The 14,834-nt window shown below is 35.6% G+C and overlaps 1 protein-coding gene across 1 annotated transcript; it reads left to right on the forward strand.

Moving 5' to 3' along the window:
- Nucleotides 1–4,348: 4,348 nt before the first annotated feature.
- On the forward strand, nt 4,349–14,828 carry LOC104497405 (integrin beta-like protein 1; the record flags this gene model as incomplete). Its single annotated transcript, XM_010140652.1, has 6 exons — nt 4,349–4,388; nt 8,840–8,962; nt 12,534–12,674; nt 14,015–14,121; nt 14,487–14,624; nt 14,805–14,828. Coding segments are annotated over exons 1-6 (573 nt in total), but the record flags the coding sequence as incomplete, so codon positions are not given.
- Nucleotides 14,829–14,834: the final 6 nt, after the last annotated feature.

The following is a 14,834-nucleotide window of genomic DNA, read 5'->3' on the forward strand; positions in this document are numbered from 1 at the left end:
CCATTTTCTGCCCCTACTGATGTATCTCCAGTGGGTACATCTCACATTCTTTTCAGCTAAAGACTTAGTCACTCCATCTTTCCAGGGCTGACATCAGTACACACTCAGGCTCTTGCTGTTTCCAACAGGGCAGGCCTTAGCCTATGGCACCCTTTCCTTCTCCCTGGTGTGTGACCCTGTGCTTTGCGTTTCTAGTTTCAATCCGCTATTATTACTTCGGTCCTTGAGACTGTCAGTCCAGTTTATCATCTGTGTGATTTTCCGTCTTCACGTTTCTACTGAGAACTTACACGTTTGTGCCTTTGGCAGATGTAAGCATACTCTGAATTTTTGTATCAATATCAGTAAAACATACTTTGTTCCTAAAACGTCCTTTAAAACTTCACCAGCGATCTTCTTCTATCCCAGTAATATCCCTTTTAGTCCTAATGTTTCCTTTCCTTAAACCAAATTATGATTCTCTTACATTTCTAGAGTGCTTTATCCAAAATATTTTCTTTTTCCTAAGTGGCATTGTATCCAATATATACGATCATATTGGCTAGATTTTCTGTATTCCTTTTCTTAAAATACCAGTTATCTTGTAAAGAGAGATGCCAAGTGAATTTGGCATAATGATGGTCTATTTTGGGATAGAGCTTTTATTCATTATATTCCATTTTTCATTATCTCAGTGTCTGTAGCTATGCCATGCTTCGTAATTTGTGTCTAATCCTTGCACAGCTCATGAGGTCAGAGCCACTTGTTTTTATGTTGCCTGGATCATGTGCATCCTTATTTCTTAAAAGAAAAAAAAAGTTACATTTTTTTATTTTTCAGACAGAGATTGCCAGCCTGATAGATTCATTAAAACTGGCCTTTCATGCGTAAGCATTGTAAATACTTTCAAGTGGAGATTATGGGTTCTTGCCCTCCTGGTCTAGACACTTCCTAAAAAAAACATTTTTATGTCTTTGTTTTGTTCTCATCTTAGATGAGTAATTTTCATATCCACAGTCTGTACCATTAGCCACACTGCATTTGCTGGTGTAGTCAATATCCCTATATTAATTTTGTTTTGAACTGTCTGTAAATTATCTTTAATCTTAACTGCTTTTTGCTGCTTGGTGAAGCCACTCTTCTTCCTGTTTTCTTTTTATTTGGATGATGAAAGTACATTTTAGTACTTGCAATTTTGTAAGATCTGACCCTGTCTAACATTTTCTGTTTTCATTTGCTCCATACATTTTCTGACATCTGACAGTTTTCCTTGCATAGTAGCTTCATTTTCCACCCTACAAGCTTTCTGCGCACTCCAGATATACTCTCTGAGGTGACTGCTCCGTCATAGAAATGGAGCCCTTTGTTATAAAAGGTTTTTCCACATCTTTGAAGCTGCAATTTTTTCACAGCCCACAGCCAGTCTTTTTCTTAAAGGGATTCTAGCACTTTTTTGAGACTTCATTACTTATTTCCTTTATTTTCTGATTTTTTTAAAGTGAAATTCTGGGGTTTTTTTGTGTTTAGCGGTTATACGTATTACAGTCTTTTTTAAAAAAGGAAATGAACGTGTCACTAACTCTGAGATATAGCTTTCTTGACCAACTAGCAAGGTCTTGTAGCTCACTTTTCTTGTGTTACATGTCCCATCCTCAGGTAACTGAGCCTACCCCTAATTGGCAGAATTTATTTTCTGGAAAGTTACAGTATTACCTCACATAGTGCTATTTCCTATTTCATAACATTTGCTTTCTAAAGACTACTGAAATTTATATGCAACAAAAGGGATTCTACACAAACCTTTCTGAAAGGAAACTAAAACCATTAGAAACCTTTTGTACTCTCTCTACAGCTTATCACATGCTTGGTTTATAGTTCACATCACTATTTTTGTCATGAGGAAGACCGTAAGATTGGTACACGTTGGCGTAGGAAATAAGCAAGAAGAGGGTTCATGTCAAACTGACTTGCAGATTTACCGCACCATCTATGTGACGGCTGTATACAAGCTATTGCAGGCAGTTTTATAGCTTTCTACTCTTTGATAAAGTCCTTTCACCAAAACATTTGGCCATAATATTGCCATTGCTTTACAATTAAAAAAAAAAAAAGCCAACAACAAACTAATTGACAAAATTAAGATATGTTATGGAGGTGGTCAGGGTGATTATCATCAATACAATCTCACAAATTTGTATTAGTTAACTTCCTTGTAGTTGCTTTCAGTTGCATGGAAGAGGTTTTCCATTATTTCCTCTCAGTTTAATTTCACTACTTTCAGTTTTTTCTATTTTCTCATTAAATAAAGCCAAGAAATTGCTCTGTATGAGCACTCTCATGGAAGTCTTTTATTAATTTTCTTTAAGCATGAATGTATGAATTGTAAGTGAAATAATATATTTTTCTTCATGCACCATATGTTGAATTTGTGCATCTCTAACTGAAAGAGGTTAGTGCTGCTGGATCATCAGTACTTACCAGCAGAGGCTTCTACCTTACTCTGTCATTTAGACATGGTAACAGGAAAATCAGTTCTCCTTTTATTAAAACATCTTTTCTTCACCAGCAGACATCAAAATGTTAAATCACAAGAGTGACTAACATGGAGAATGCAAAGGCATTGTGATAAGTAATCCTTGAAAAGAAGGAAGGAAAATATAGGGAGATGGTTATGTTTTGTCTTCACGGTTTTTTAAGCTAACCTAGGATTTATCACCATTTTTCAAAATGGCTTCTGCTGTCGCCTGTGAATTACTCTGTGAAACAGAGTAATCACAAGAATAGGTTTTATTGGGTATTTTACATCCTCCTATTTTTCCTTGTCCTTTATAAACAGTGAGTTATTCAGCAATTTTTTTAATGTGGCGACTTTTGTTTTAAAACAAGAACTAACAGGATATGTTTTTGAACTATGTTTTTTTCAGGTATCTTGTCTTTGGACCATCTTGGAAGACAAATAAAATTTTATTTTGCAACAAAATATACTCCTTTTTCTCATTAAAATTTTCTATTTACAATTTCTATTTAAATTCCTTTTTGTTGGCAGTAGGCTGAGGCTATATTTTCAGACTGCTGACTCTAACTGCAGGAAACATGCATTTAAAACAGAATGCAGTAAAAGTCTATATTTGAGATGTAGTGATTGGAAGGGAATCTCCTGTCAATCAAGTGTACATTCAAATGGTGTTTATTTTAAAATTGAATATGCTTTTTTAAGTATTTGCAATTGTTTTCATATTTATTACCTTAAATTATAAAGGAATGAGAAGGAATTAAATGATAAAAATTTACACCTGGAATTTACTGTGGAACATGATACTTAATGTGCAATATAAATAGTGTAAATTGGCAATTCATCTGCATATTCAAAAAAGTGAAAGAATTTTTAGAAACAAATTTTGCTCACTTTAATAATTCTTCATGCTGCTAGATATATTACAAATTTTAAGCAAGGTATTATTCAACTGGTAGAAGGCTGGCATGCCATGTCCTAATAGATTGAGCAGCTGTGTTGGTTCTTTAAGATGCTTCACACTTAGCAAATAATTATAAGTAAATATAGTCCCGTAAGTATCAAAATATACTACATGGCCAATATTGTGTTAGTATTTAATGACAAAATTCAGCAGCAGCTAAGTAGAGACTAAGGGGGTGGGAGAGGGCTGGAGGAACCAGTAACCGGAGAAGGCTTCAGGAAGAAGGATTTGCTCCGTTCAGTAGAGGTAGGAGCTGCAGCTGCCGCTGTATGAGGGAATAAATGCTTGCTGCTGTAGCTGGTCCTCTCTATGCTCCTTTTCAGGGTTTGTACCATAATAGTTAATCCTGTCCTTAGGTTGCAGTTTCTAGCTCTTCTTTGCCTACAGTTGGCCAAGGAGGTGAATGGAATTTCTGCACTTGGAGTTCTATTGTGTTGATAATGGTTAACAGTAGACAAATATGAGAATGAGATGAAAATAATAGGAAAACCCACTGTTCGTACGGGGTGGTTTAGTTCTGTATTCCTTCTTAAAATAAGAATTTATATGTAGACCTCTCAAAATTACAAAGGTTAGATTTAAAAGTCATGGTGATTTCAGGTGTCTCCTCATATTTAAAATCGTATTTATTAATTTCTATTTTTGATTACATATGAACTACATTAAGTGAATCTGTTAATTATGTTAATTGAAAACTGTAATTGCTGGAATCTATTTTAAAAGTTGGATTAGAAAATGCCACTTTCTGAATGAAAAAAAGGACGCACCTTTTCCTTCCTTTGCTAGGCCATGGGAAGTGTGACTGTGGGAAGTGCAAATGTGATGAAGGCTGGTATGGTGAAGCTTGTCAGTATCCAACTACCTGCAACCTTACACGGAAGAAAAGCAATGAAATGTGCAAGAATTCTCAAGATATCATCTGTTCTGGTGCAGGTAAGATGTCTTTTGTTGCTTTTGATGGCTTGATATTCTCCCTGTGTTATCTTGAGAATAACTGTAATTTATTTTCTAATTAGGTATTTTATAGAGTAAGTTTCAAGAGACTGAAAAATAACTGTGTATATTCTAAAATGCTTAATGTACGAATAAGCCTATTCCTCTGCATAGGATGTGCGCTGATTCAGAACACCTACTTTACTACACTGGTTTATCCACAGCTAGTTTAGGTTGATGACACTGTAGCTGTGTCATATATTTTGCCCAACAAAAGGTTATGGTAATGGCATTAACACAGAAAGTGACATCATTTTTTGTGTGTGTATTTGGTTTATAGTATGCAGAAATGGCCTTGGCAAAATTTTTTTCCAGGACATTTAGAAGATGTGCAATTTTTTGAGATACTTTTGAGCTGTAACAATGATTAATAAAGAAGTTGTGGAAGATATGCTGAATCATTTTAATGGGCACTTCCATTTTCACTTTTCTGATTGGTAACTCTCTTTTCTCCAATTCTTTAATTTCATAACTCATCCTAGCTAAAAAAAAAAAATCAGAGGAAAAAGAAACGACCTTTTAGAAGACTTCGCTGAAAAATGGCGTTTGCCATCAGTCAGCATTTGAGAGCAGAAACTGCCTTCTGTTTTTTCCATTACATTGATCTCCAAGTGAGAGAATGTTTCAAGAACCACACTTCTGCTCACTATTGTTGGTGTTTAATTTCTGTCTAGGTCCATACACATTTTCATACAACTAAATTTCTCACAAGGTAGTTGTTGACATCAACAAAGAACCCAAAGGATTTGTGTGACTTGCAACAGAGAAGCTAGGCTCTCATGAGAAGATGCAAAACCAATTTAACATAAAATTTTAAGCATAGGACATACTGAGTAAATGAAGTGTTTAATTTATGACAATGTTATAGATTATATGAAACTCATGATTATTTGGCTGACAAATGAGGGACATTTAAATGAGAAACTGACTCTCAAAAATAAGCATAGTTCCTTGTGATCAAAGTGCTTAAACAAGCATGTTAAGACCTGTCTTTCACTTTTTCATTGTCTAGAAGTGGCCTAGTCTATCACTGAGTCTTCACATGAAAACCAGTATAACTGAACAACCACTAGAAGTAGCTGAGAGGGGAGTTTTTGTGAGATCAGGAGAAAGATAAATGCTTTTAGTTGTGCTGATATTAAACAGGACAGAAATTCTAGTGAGACTGGCTAGGGAGTTTAGGGTAATTTTGATGGGCTGCAGCCATACATATTTTGTCTTGATGGGTTTGCATTTGGATCTACTGAAAACATTGCCTTTGGGATCTGAGCTCTGTTTATTAATTGCCAGTAAAAAATAGGAAGGGATGACAGGAGTGGTTGCAAGAACAGTCCTCTGCTGTCACACAGCTAACCAAATATTGTAATTCCTATCATGAACTGTCATGCTAAAGGTAGGAGTTTAACTTTTGCCTGCCGGAGCACAAAAGACTGGAAATGAAACGGTCTCACAAAAGCAAAAGGGAGTTTAAAAGTTTGGCGTTTGCCTGCCAGAGCCCAAAAGGACTTTCACTGAAAAAGTTTTGCAAAGCCAATAAAAATAATAAAAGTTTATCAAAGCCACAGGTATAATAGGTTTGGAATTGCTGTTGGTAAATGCACTCACTGCAGTAGCACTAACAACTGATATGTAATAGTAATGCAGCAAAAAGAAAAATATCCCGAGTATTTTCACCCTATGGTGAAAATTTTTTTTAGCTAGGATGAGTTATGAAATTAAAGAATTAGAGAAAAGAGAGTTACCAAATCAGAAAAGTAAAAATGGAAGTGCCCATTAAAATGATTCAGCATATCTTCCACAGGTGTCCCTGTCTTGGGTGGAGCAAAAGGAGTACAGCCCATTGACCATCCCTACTAAGTCTTCAGTCTTTTACACTCCAGCCAGGTATTACCTTTCCTGGCTTTTTTGCTCAGACACTGAGGCCTTCAATATTTCCTTGCTTTATTTGCTTAGCCAAAACAGGATCTCCCTCAGGACTCCCAAAACAGGACTTCCTCATACAGCTCACGGAATCCCCACTCATAGAGATAACACAGGAATCTCATGCTCGCAAACGTCTTGGCTTTTTGTGCAGAATTCCACAATGAGCCAATCAAGATCCACTTAAAATTTAACTTTTCAACCATTCCTAATCATTTGTCAGAGCAAGAAGGGCATCCTACCTAAACCGGGATTCTCTATGTGAATTCTCTATGTGATTCTCTCCACCTCGAGTCAATGGGAAGGAATGGGTGCTTTTAGGACACAGTCTGCCTGACATTTTTTTATGCCAAATTTATGAAACAATTTATCGTTTTATCTTTTTTCCCATTTGGGAATTATCTGTAAACGAGACAATTTTCTCTGAAATTTCATTTATATATTTATTTTCCAAATAATTGTAGCAAATAATTCTAGTTCTGTAGGTTAGTTGTGTTGTATTATAATTTTTATTGTTATTTTATTGTATTATCTCTTACAAACATTTTTAAAGTTTACCTTTTTAGACTGGCCATGCATGTCACAGAGCTCCCTTCTTCTGTTCTCTGTTTGGATTAATATAACGCTTAGTAAAACTTGTACTGTACTTGTAATGGTGCAGTGTAAAATGATTTCTGCAAACTAGTTGTGTAATATCAGCATGAAATTTCTATTTTGGAGGGCCTCTTTTTTGTCAATAACTATATTTTCTAAAATATGAATGGATGTAGTATGAGGAGTATGAGTCTTGTGAATTAATTTTTTTTTTTAAATCTATTCTTTCTGACATAACAACACAGTGGCTGCTGAAACACCTGTATCACAGGGCCTCAGTTAACGTGGTATTGCACAATGTTCCTACCCTTACAATTTAAATAAAGGTAGGGAAAAGGGCTGTCTTATATGACCAGCATGGCAATACTTTTTTTTCTGAAGTGATTTTACAGCATTTTTACTTTTTTTGACTGTATAACTCCTTAATATATTTATTTATGGCTGTTTTAAGTTGTCATTCATTAGGTTCCAAACTAGAAAATTTGCAAGAGGAGGAGAAGGTAGTTGATTGGTTTGCTCTGGCAACTGCGCTCCAAACAGCTCAAATAGATTCTCTGAGAGAAAAGGGGGGATTCTTCCTTCCCTGGGAGCCACAAAACAACATTTTTCTGTTTGTGTGGGTGGGTCAGAGAGAGGGGCAGCCTCTGAGGTGAGGCGGCAACCCCACTCAAAAGACTAAGAGCAAATGTGCTACCAGACTGGTGTGACAGAAGAGAGATCAGTTTACAAACCCATTTCTCTTTACGTTGCCTGGGCACTGTGACCTTTCCTTAAGGTCTGGAAGTTCTCTGTTGTGGTTTATGCTGAGAAAAAACAGCTCTACACTTCCAAAGCATTTTAGAATCCTGGAGGTACTTATGTAGAGGCAGAATATCAGGCAGACCTGTGTTCTCAAACCAGTCACTGGCCTGGCAGGGGTAAAATCCATCTTACTTGTGACAAATCAGCAAGTGCCTTTGTTATAGCTCTTAACGTTCTTGCAAGATCTATTCTTTTCCGAGACATTACCCACAAACTGAAGAAAAATGAGTCCTAAAATCTTAAAGTTGTACTGGGTCAAAGTCCATTTATTGTGGAGGTTCCTACAATTCTTAAATAAATGAAATGACTTGTAATGTGGACTTCAGTACCACTGGAAAAACATGCGTGTTGCAGTAAATTTGTTGATATGCTATTACACTACTTACAGTTTGTTTAATAAGGCTGTGAATGCATTTCTCTGCAATTATCTTGTCTGTTGTATAAATAACGTATTGCTGTGGTACTTGCTTTCCAGCTTCAGTCCTTTTTTTCTGACATCTGATCATAAGGTCTTCATGCAGGTGTTCCTCGTTTCCTTCCTTCAATTCCTGGCTTTTTCTCCAAGGCTATACTTATAAAACTTTTATTCTCAGATGATAGAAAAGGAACTAGACATTAGAGTGCAAAGGAACATTGTGAACTTAGAAAGACATATTTTCAAGTCCTCAGTAGCCATGCCCTGCTACTTTTGTGTAACATGGATGTGGAACTGGAGAAATCCAGACTTCATTCTTGATAACTAAGATAACTAAATTACATTTTCTTATTTCAGTAGCAGAAGATATCATTTCCAAAGCTGACTTCATACCTTAGTTGCATGAAGTCAGACAGACAACTCTAGGAGTGAATTTTACTTGGGAAAATATGGTGCTCCTTATTGAAAAAGAACCATGTGAATGTTTGTTTACAGTTAAGGTTAGCCTTTTCTGTTCATATGTTTCTCTGAGCATCTTTATTTGACTGGATGATATTTAGATTTCAGCCTTCTCAGAAGTAAAATGTGAACTATCTCTGATGGACTAATGAAACTCTCTCTGTAAACCGAAGTCATTGAATACTGTCTTAAATGTTTACAGGCACATGTCACTGTGGCAGGTGTAAATGTGCAAACTCAGAAGGAAATGGATTGGTCTATGGTAAATTTTGTGAATGTGATGACAGAGAATGCATAGATGATGAGACAGAAGAGATTTGTACAGGTATGTATTTTAGCGAGTACAGGAAGAATGGTGATTATTACAGGCTATTATAAAATCAATTAATTGTGTAGACCTACGCACAATGTCTTTACTGAACGTATAACTTAAAATAAAAGTAACTATATTTGCAAGAATTTATCTTGCAAATTGTAAGTGGGCATTTCAGACGCAAAAATGAGCTAAGCAGGACGTTAAAGAAATCCTGTGACATCCTTCTCCTTTTGGAAGAACTGCAAAGAGGATTGTACAAGGTAATTCACTAAGATAATTCATAGCTTACTGTATCTTCGGTAGAATATAAGAAATGTGAATGCTTTGCGGCAGAGATGAGAGCAAGACTGAGGACATAGTAAAAAACAAAAGAAAAAAGAAAAATAAATTATTAAGAATTTTATTAATGAAGCAAAAATTAAAAAGAACGAGAATAGATGTAGGATGAGAACTCAGAAGCAATTCAGGAGATAAAAAGGGAAAGGAATGAATAAACAAAGATTTCTTCTGTGATTGGAAAGGCAAAAATAAGTCGGAGTGAACACTGCTGATAGATAGAAAATCAACCCAAATTCAAACTGTGCTTTCATTTCACTATAAGATGGAAACCTGGCAATTAAATATTGTGCAAAACACACCATTTCCAGAACTATAAATGCTGTTGCCTATATTACTAGGGAAGCTTGTCCTTGAGCTGGAATGTGCTACAAATATTTTTCAAGCTATACACATGCGTACTGTGTCTATGCAAACAAAGGGTTCAGAACTGCTCTTAGACTAATTATACTCTGATATAGTGCTTGCTCTGAGCACATGTATAAAGAGAGAGAGTGAAATAGCTTTGCCTGTCTTTATCCTTACACAAAGAACAAAATAAATTCTATTTATTTCAGTGCCTTTGAAGGCAGAAAGAACTTCTTTGCATAGGATTAGGTGGGGATTTTAAATGAGGGTAAATGGAATAGTCCTCTGAAGTCCAAATCCAGGAGTAGAGTACAATATTTCCAGTAACAGCCTAAAACAAAGTGAGTGGATGGCAATAATTTTTATGTGCCAATGATTCCATTTATATTTATTTGCTTGTAATCTTTACATATGGTACCAAATGTGATAAAAAATCACCATTTATTTAGCTCCCAAAAATGCTCCTTCTGCTGTTTCTGTCAGGTATTTTTCCCCACCTGTGTCACTGCTGGTTTATATTGGTGGGTTTTTCTTAGCTTTTATTTCCCCTTGTTTCATCTGATGGTGCCATGTTCAAAAATAGACAAGATACATCTCTGTAAAAAACTAGTTTTATGTGTATATGCATAAAAAGACAAATAATATAAAAATATTGATATAAAATCAATATAAATACTGACATAAAATCAATATAAATGATATAGAAAGACAAAAATATGTTGGTACATTCAATTCTCCAAGGTCTATGATTTATCAGTGTAGAAGACTTGATACCTTATGTAAGGTTTGGAGCCATCTAAACTAAATATAAGGTATAAAGGTGTGCTTGACTTGGTTAGGTTATTAAGCTGAAAATTTTATGCACATAGGTTATGGGTGCTAGATTTCGCTTTGCTTTCTAACAAACCTCTGCAGTTCATAACCATATGTCAAACCAGGCCTTATGCAGAAGAAAAAGGACAGCTCATGAACTGAAGGACAAAGGTACCTAATTTCATCGCAGATAAAGCAGACCACAGGTGTCTATCTGTCTGTTGCTTCTCTCTCCCATCCTGAGGTCTCCTTTAACACCCTCTATGCCATCTTTCCTTCTACATGATTTCCACCACAGGAGTCATTTAGGTTTATTAATGAAGTCATAAAAAACCAGCATTCCAACCTGGTTCTGCTTAGCTAGCAATGGCCCCTGGAGACTCTCCACAGACAGGATGAACCCAATCAGCGCCTGTTGTACTTCCACAGTTTGTGTACAACCTGCTTAGCTACATACCCTTTATTGCCCTTGAAGGTATTAGAAGGGTCTTGAAGATTTTAATTGTCTTCAGAGAAAGACAACTCAGGAGGATCAAACTAATGAAAAAACAAAAGCTTCGATTTGCACACATTTCTAAAGCCTGCAGCTGTGAGCTGCGATTTTATCCTGGAAAAGCATACAATGCTGTGCTGCGATATGGGTAACATGTATTTCAATCTTTGCACAAGGGGACTGCGTTTTTTAAGCAAATAAATTCTTAGGCAGGGCAGTTACAAAGATGTATCAAGCTTTTCCAGCCTCAGTTGGGTTTTTATCAGTCAGTTGACTGTATCACTTTTTATTTGAGGTTACATAAACTTTGGAATCAAGTTGCAGCTTATTTTTAATAAGGTATCGTGGTTTCTGGCAATTCCAGTTGTGATCCTGATCTTTTTTAATCTGAGGATTTTTACCCAAATGGAATGATTTTGTCTTCAGTCAAGAGCAAGAGCTAGTGGCAGATTGTATCATTTAATTCATATTTATTTGAGGACTATGTAAGTGTGAGTGAAGAATAAAGTAGCAATGTTTTTCATTCAATTGTCAGTAGGTTAAATTTATTTACTCTTTCAACATTTTCCCCTTCATTTCTTGTCTGCTGCTCAAGAGCAACATTTGGGTAATAAGCATTATTTTAGAATGTCTTTATCATTCAGTTGTCTAAGTAATATGGTATTTTTATATTCTGTTATTTTTTGGCATGTAACCAGACAATTGTAATGAGAATTCGATGTGGAATTGTAAAAACAAATTGTATTCTACTGATCTAAATTTGCATTCTTGATAGTTAAGGGTGTAAGTTGACCAGACTCTGATAGAGACAACAAGATCTACTAAGCTTAGCATACCTCGAGGGGAAAAAAGGACAAGATCCTGACTTGATCCTTCTAGTAAAAATTAACTTAAGATTAGTAAGAGTTGCAGCTACTTAAGTGCTTTGTGTCATTAAAGCACTTGGCAAAAGTACCTTAATGGATCAAAATGTTCAGGATCTGGTTTCATCAAACCTCGGATGACCCAACTATTTTTTTGGGGGATAAGTGTTTTCTTAAATGAACATCTAGAAGGTTCATTTTATTAATTCTTATCTTTCATGAACTGTTTCATCCATGTTCAAAAATAATCTTAATAGGTAAGAAGGGAAGCCGTATGCAATGTAGACAGTTTGTAGTAAATCAAGGTCCCTCTGATGGAATTATCTGAGGAGTCATGATATGCCAAGGATGGTGGGCAAGTGTGTCCAATCTTACCATTTAAAGCTGTGCTTAGATTTTAACTATTACATTTACTGTCTCTCAAATTTACCTATAAAGTTTCAAAAATAAAGCTTACAAATATAAAAATATTGATATTATTTTCTCAGTGTTTATTGATTAGATTTAATCTGTGATTAAATGAAAACATATTCTAAAATAGACTGGGGAAAAGTGTAATTCAGATATTCTTTGTCTTATTTTATGTAGGCATATATGGTCTATACATTGTTTCTATTCTGAGCCTAGCACTAAAAATTTTTAAAATAAAGGATCAAAACAGTTAAATTGTTAATGCCTTTTAAAAACTTGCCTCTTTCTCACTGTATAAAATTTGTTTTGGCTTAAGGCCATGGAAAGTGTTACTGTGGAAACTGTTACTGTGAGGCTGGTTGGCATGGAGATAAATGTGAATTCCAGTGTGACATCACCCCCTGGGAGATCAAGAAAAGATGCACATCTCCAGATGGCAAAATCTGCAGCAACAGAGGTGTGTCATTCGCACGTTCCTTCTATGCATATTTATATAGCTTGCTTTTATTTTACCATATGCATTTTCTGCAGTAGGGCACGGATGGTGTTTGCTGATAGTTTCCAGTTTGTTCTCACTTGTGTCAAATCTAGGTATATGTTTCCAAGTGCGTGGGTAGATACCTGTGTTTAGGTATCAACTTACACAAATCCACACCCATTTTTGGATTAAGCTGACCCAACTTGTTCTCAGCCTTCGTTTTTGTAGTAAGACTGAGCAGGATAATTTGTAAGTACATTTGCTTTGGTGAGAGGCTTATCCTGCAAAGTAAAGTATTAGCAGATTTTTGACTTTGAACGAATTGGTGCTCTAAGGACAACAGGACTGTGTGTCATTTCATTCTTAAAGATGACCAAGGACCCACAGCTGAAGAGAGAAAATGAAAACACAAAGCTTTTAGTTTCCACCGCAACCTGAAAAAACAATTAAGAAGTGTTCAGTAGCAATGTGGAATGCATACAGAGCTGGAAAGGTAGACTTCAACAATATTTCTAACTACATGGGGTTTTATTTGCATAAAGTTCTGGAGTTTGAATTTTACATTATAGTTCTGTCTAATTTTGCAACTTTGGAAGAAAAATAGCACAAAGTGAGGTTGCTTTTCACTAGCTGCTATGCTTAGCTTCATTGAACAAAGATGTATTTTTTTGGCAATAATCCAGAATAATTACAGTGGAATGTAAGTGCAAGTCACAGAGATACCTATCTTACAAACCTCTCTACTGACAAAACCTGCTCTAATGTGCACATCTAATTATTCTGAGAGCATTTACAAAACTCGCTTCTCTTAACTATGAGGAAATTGAAAGAGATCTCATAGGCTGATTTAGTCCTGGGACTTTAGCAGTAAAAATTTTTTTGTAATTCTTGAAATAATAAATATCAAAATGACTTCAGATCGGATGCTTTGGTTGCACTGAGAAAGTAATTTCTTGTTACAGAATTTGTCAAAGCAATTTTTTGTTCAAATATGAAATTGCAATGTGCCACTATTTCTTCACGTTTACATTGTAATTGGGGGAAATGAGGATAAATAGTATAGCTGATATTCTGAATATCTACAAACGAGCTATATACATTCATGAGATCCTGCTATATTTTTATCCTTTCATGTATTTGTTATTTTATCCACGTAAAAATTCTGTAAGCTTTTGACTACATTAAGTTGCTATATCTACTCTCTGTAGTCCTATTTACCCAGTCTTCTGTGTATATACATCTTGTGATATAGGTGCAGTTCATCTTGTGACTCTTGAACCTTCTAAAAATTAAATATTGAGGTTAACCTTGCTGTTCAGCATCCTTTGGTACTAAGATGGATAAATTGCCTGTATCCTTCCGCCAGCCGTCTAGTCAAACAGCTGAGATGAGATGCGAACATTTAGATGTTTCAAACTTTGGCGAGGTGATGTTTTGCATTCTGATATCCAGGACAGTTGAACCAAATTCACTTTGAAGTTGTTTCTGGGAGGATTAATCACTCTCCAGAGGCATTTCCTCATTTTCTGGGTTTAGTTCTTTGTTTCTTCTTGTTTCTTCTTGGGTTTTTTGTTGTTTTTTTTTTTCCTTCTCTAGTAGTGTCACTAAATTATGAAAGTGTCAAAAATCAGGTGCAAATTTCTCAAAGGCTGTCTTAATGGCTTTAGCACTAAAGAGGGCAGCATCTCTTCCTGCTTCATGTAATTCTTATGCATGCACAGTTGTGTAGACCTTCTCTTTTTAGAGAACATGCCCATATCTATATGTAATACTTTAATCACCCTGTCCTAGTGTCCTCAAATGCATTATATTGTTCAGAGTAATCTGCACAAAGGCTTTGGTGGAGATGCAGAAAGTGAAGCTACTCCATTGCAAGCATCTGTAAGTTTAGGGTCTCTCTTTGTGGCTGTTGGCATCTCAGAAAAAGCAGTGAGTGTATGGCCTGAAGCATAGTTGGATTTCTGACAAAGGAAAATGTCTTTTTTGTTGTTGTTGTTGTTATGACTTTGCCTAAGTAAGTAGGATGCATGTTCTCTGTATATCAATAAGGTTGTGCCAAATTAGTATCTCTGTCATATTTCACATTTTTCTTCTTATTGTAAATTACAGGTTGTTAAGGGTCGAGGGACCGAGGTAATA

The sequence above is a fragment of the Buceros rhinoceros genome, unplaced genomic scaffold (genome assembly GCF_000710305.1).
Source record: "Buceros rhinoceros silvestris isolate BGI_N320 unplaced genomic scaffold, ASM71030v1 scaffold14087, whole genome shotgun sequence".
Classification (NCBI taxonomy): Eukaryota; Metazoa; Chordata; class Aves; order Bucerotiformes; family Bucerotidae; genus Buceros; species Buceros rhinoceros.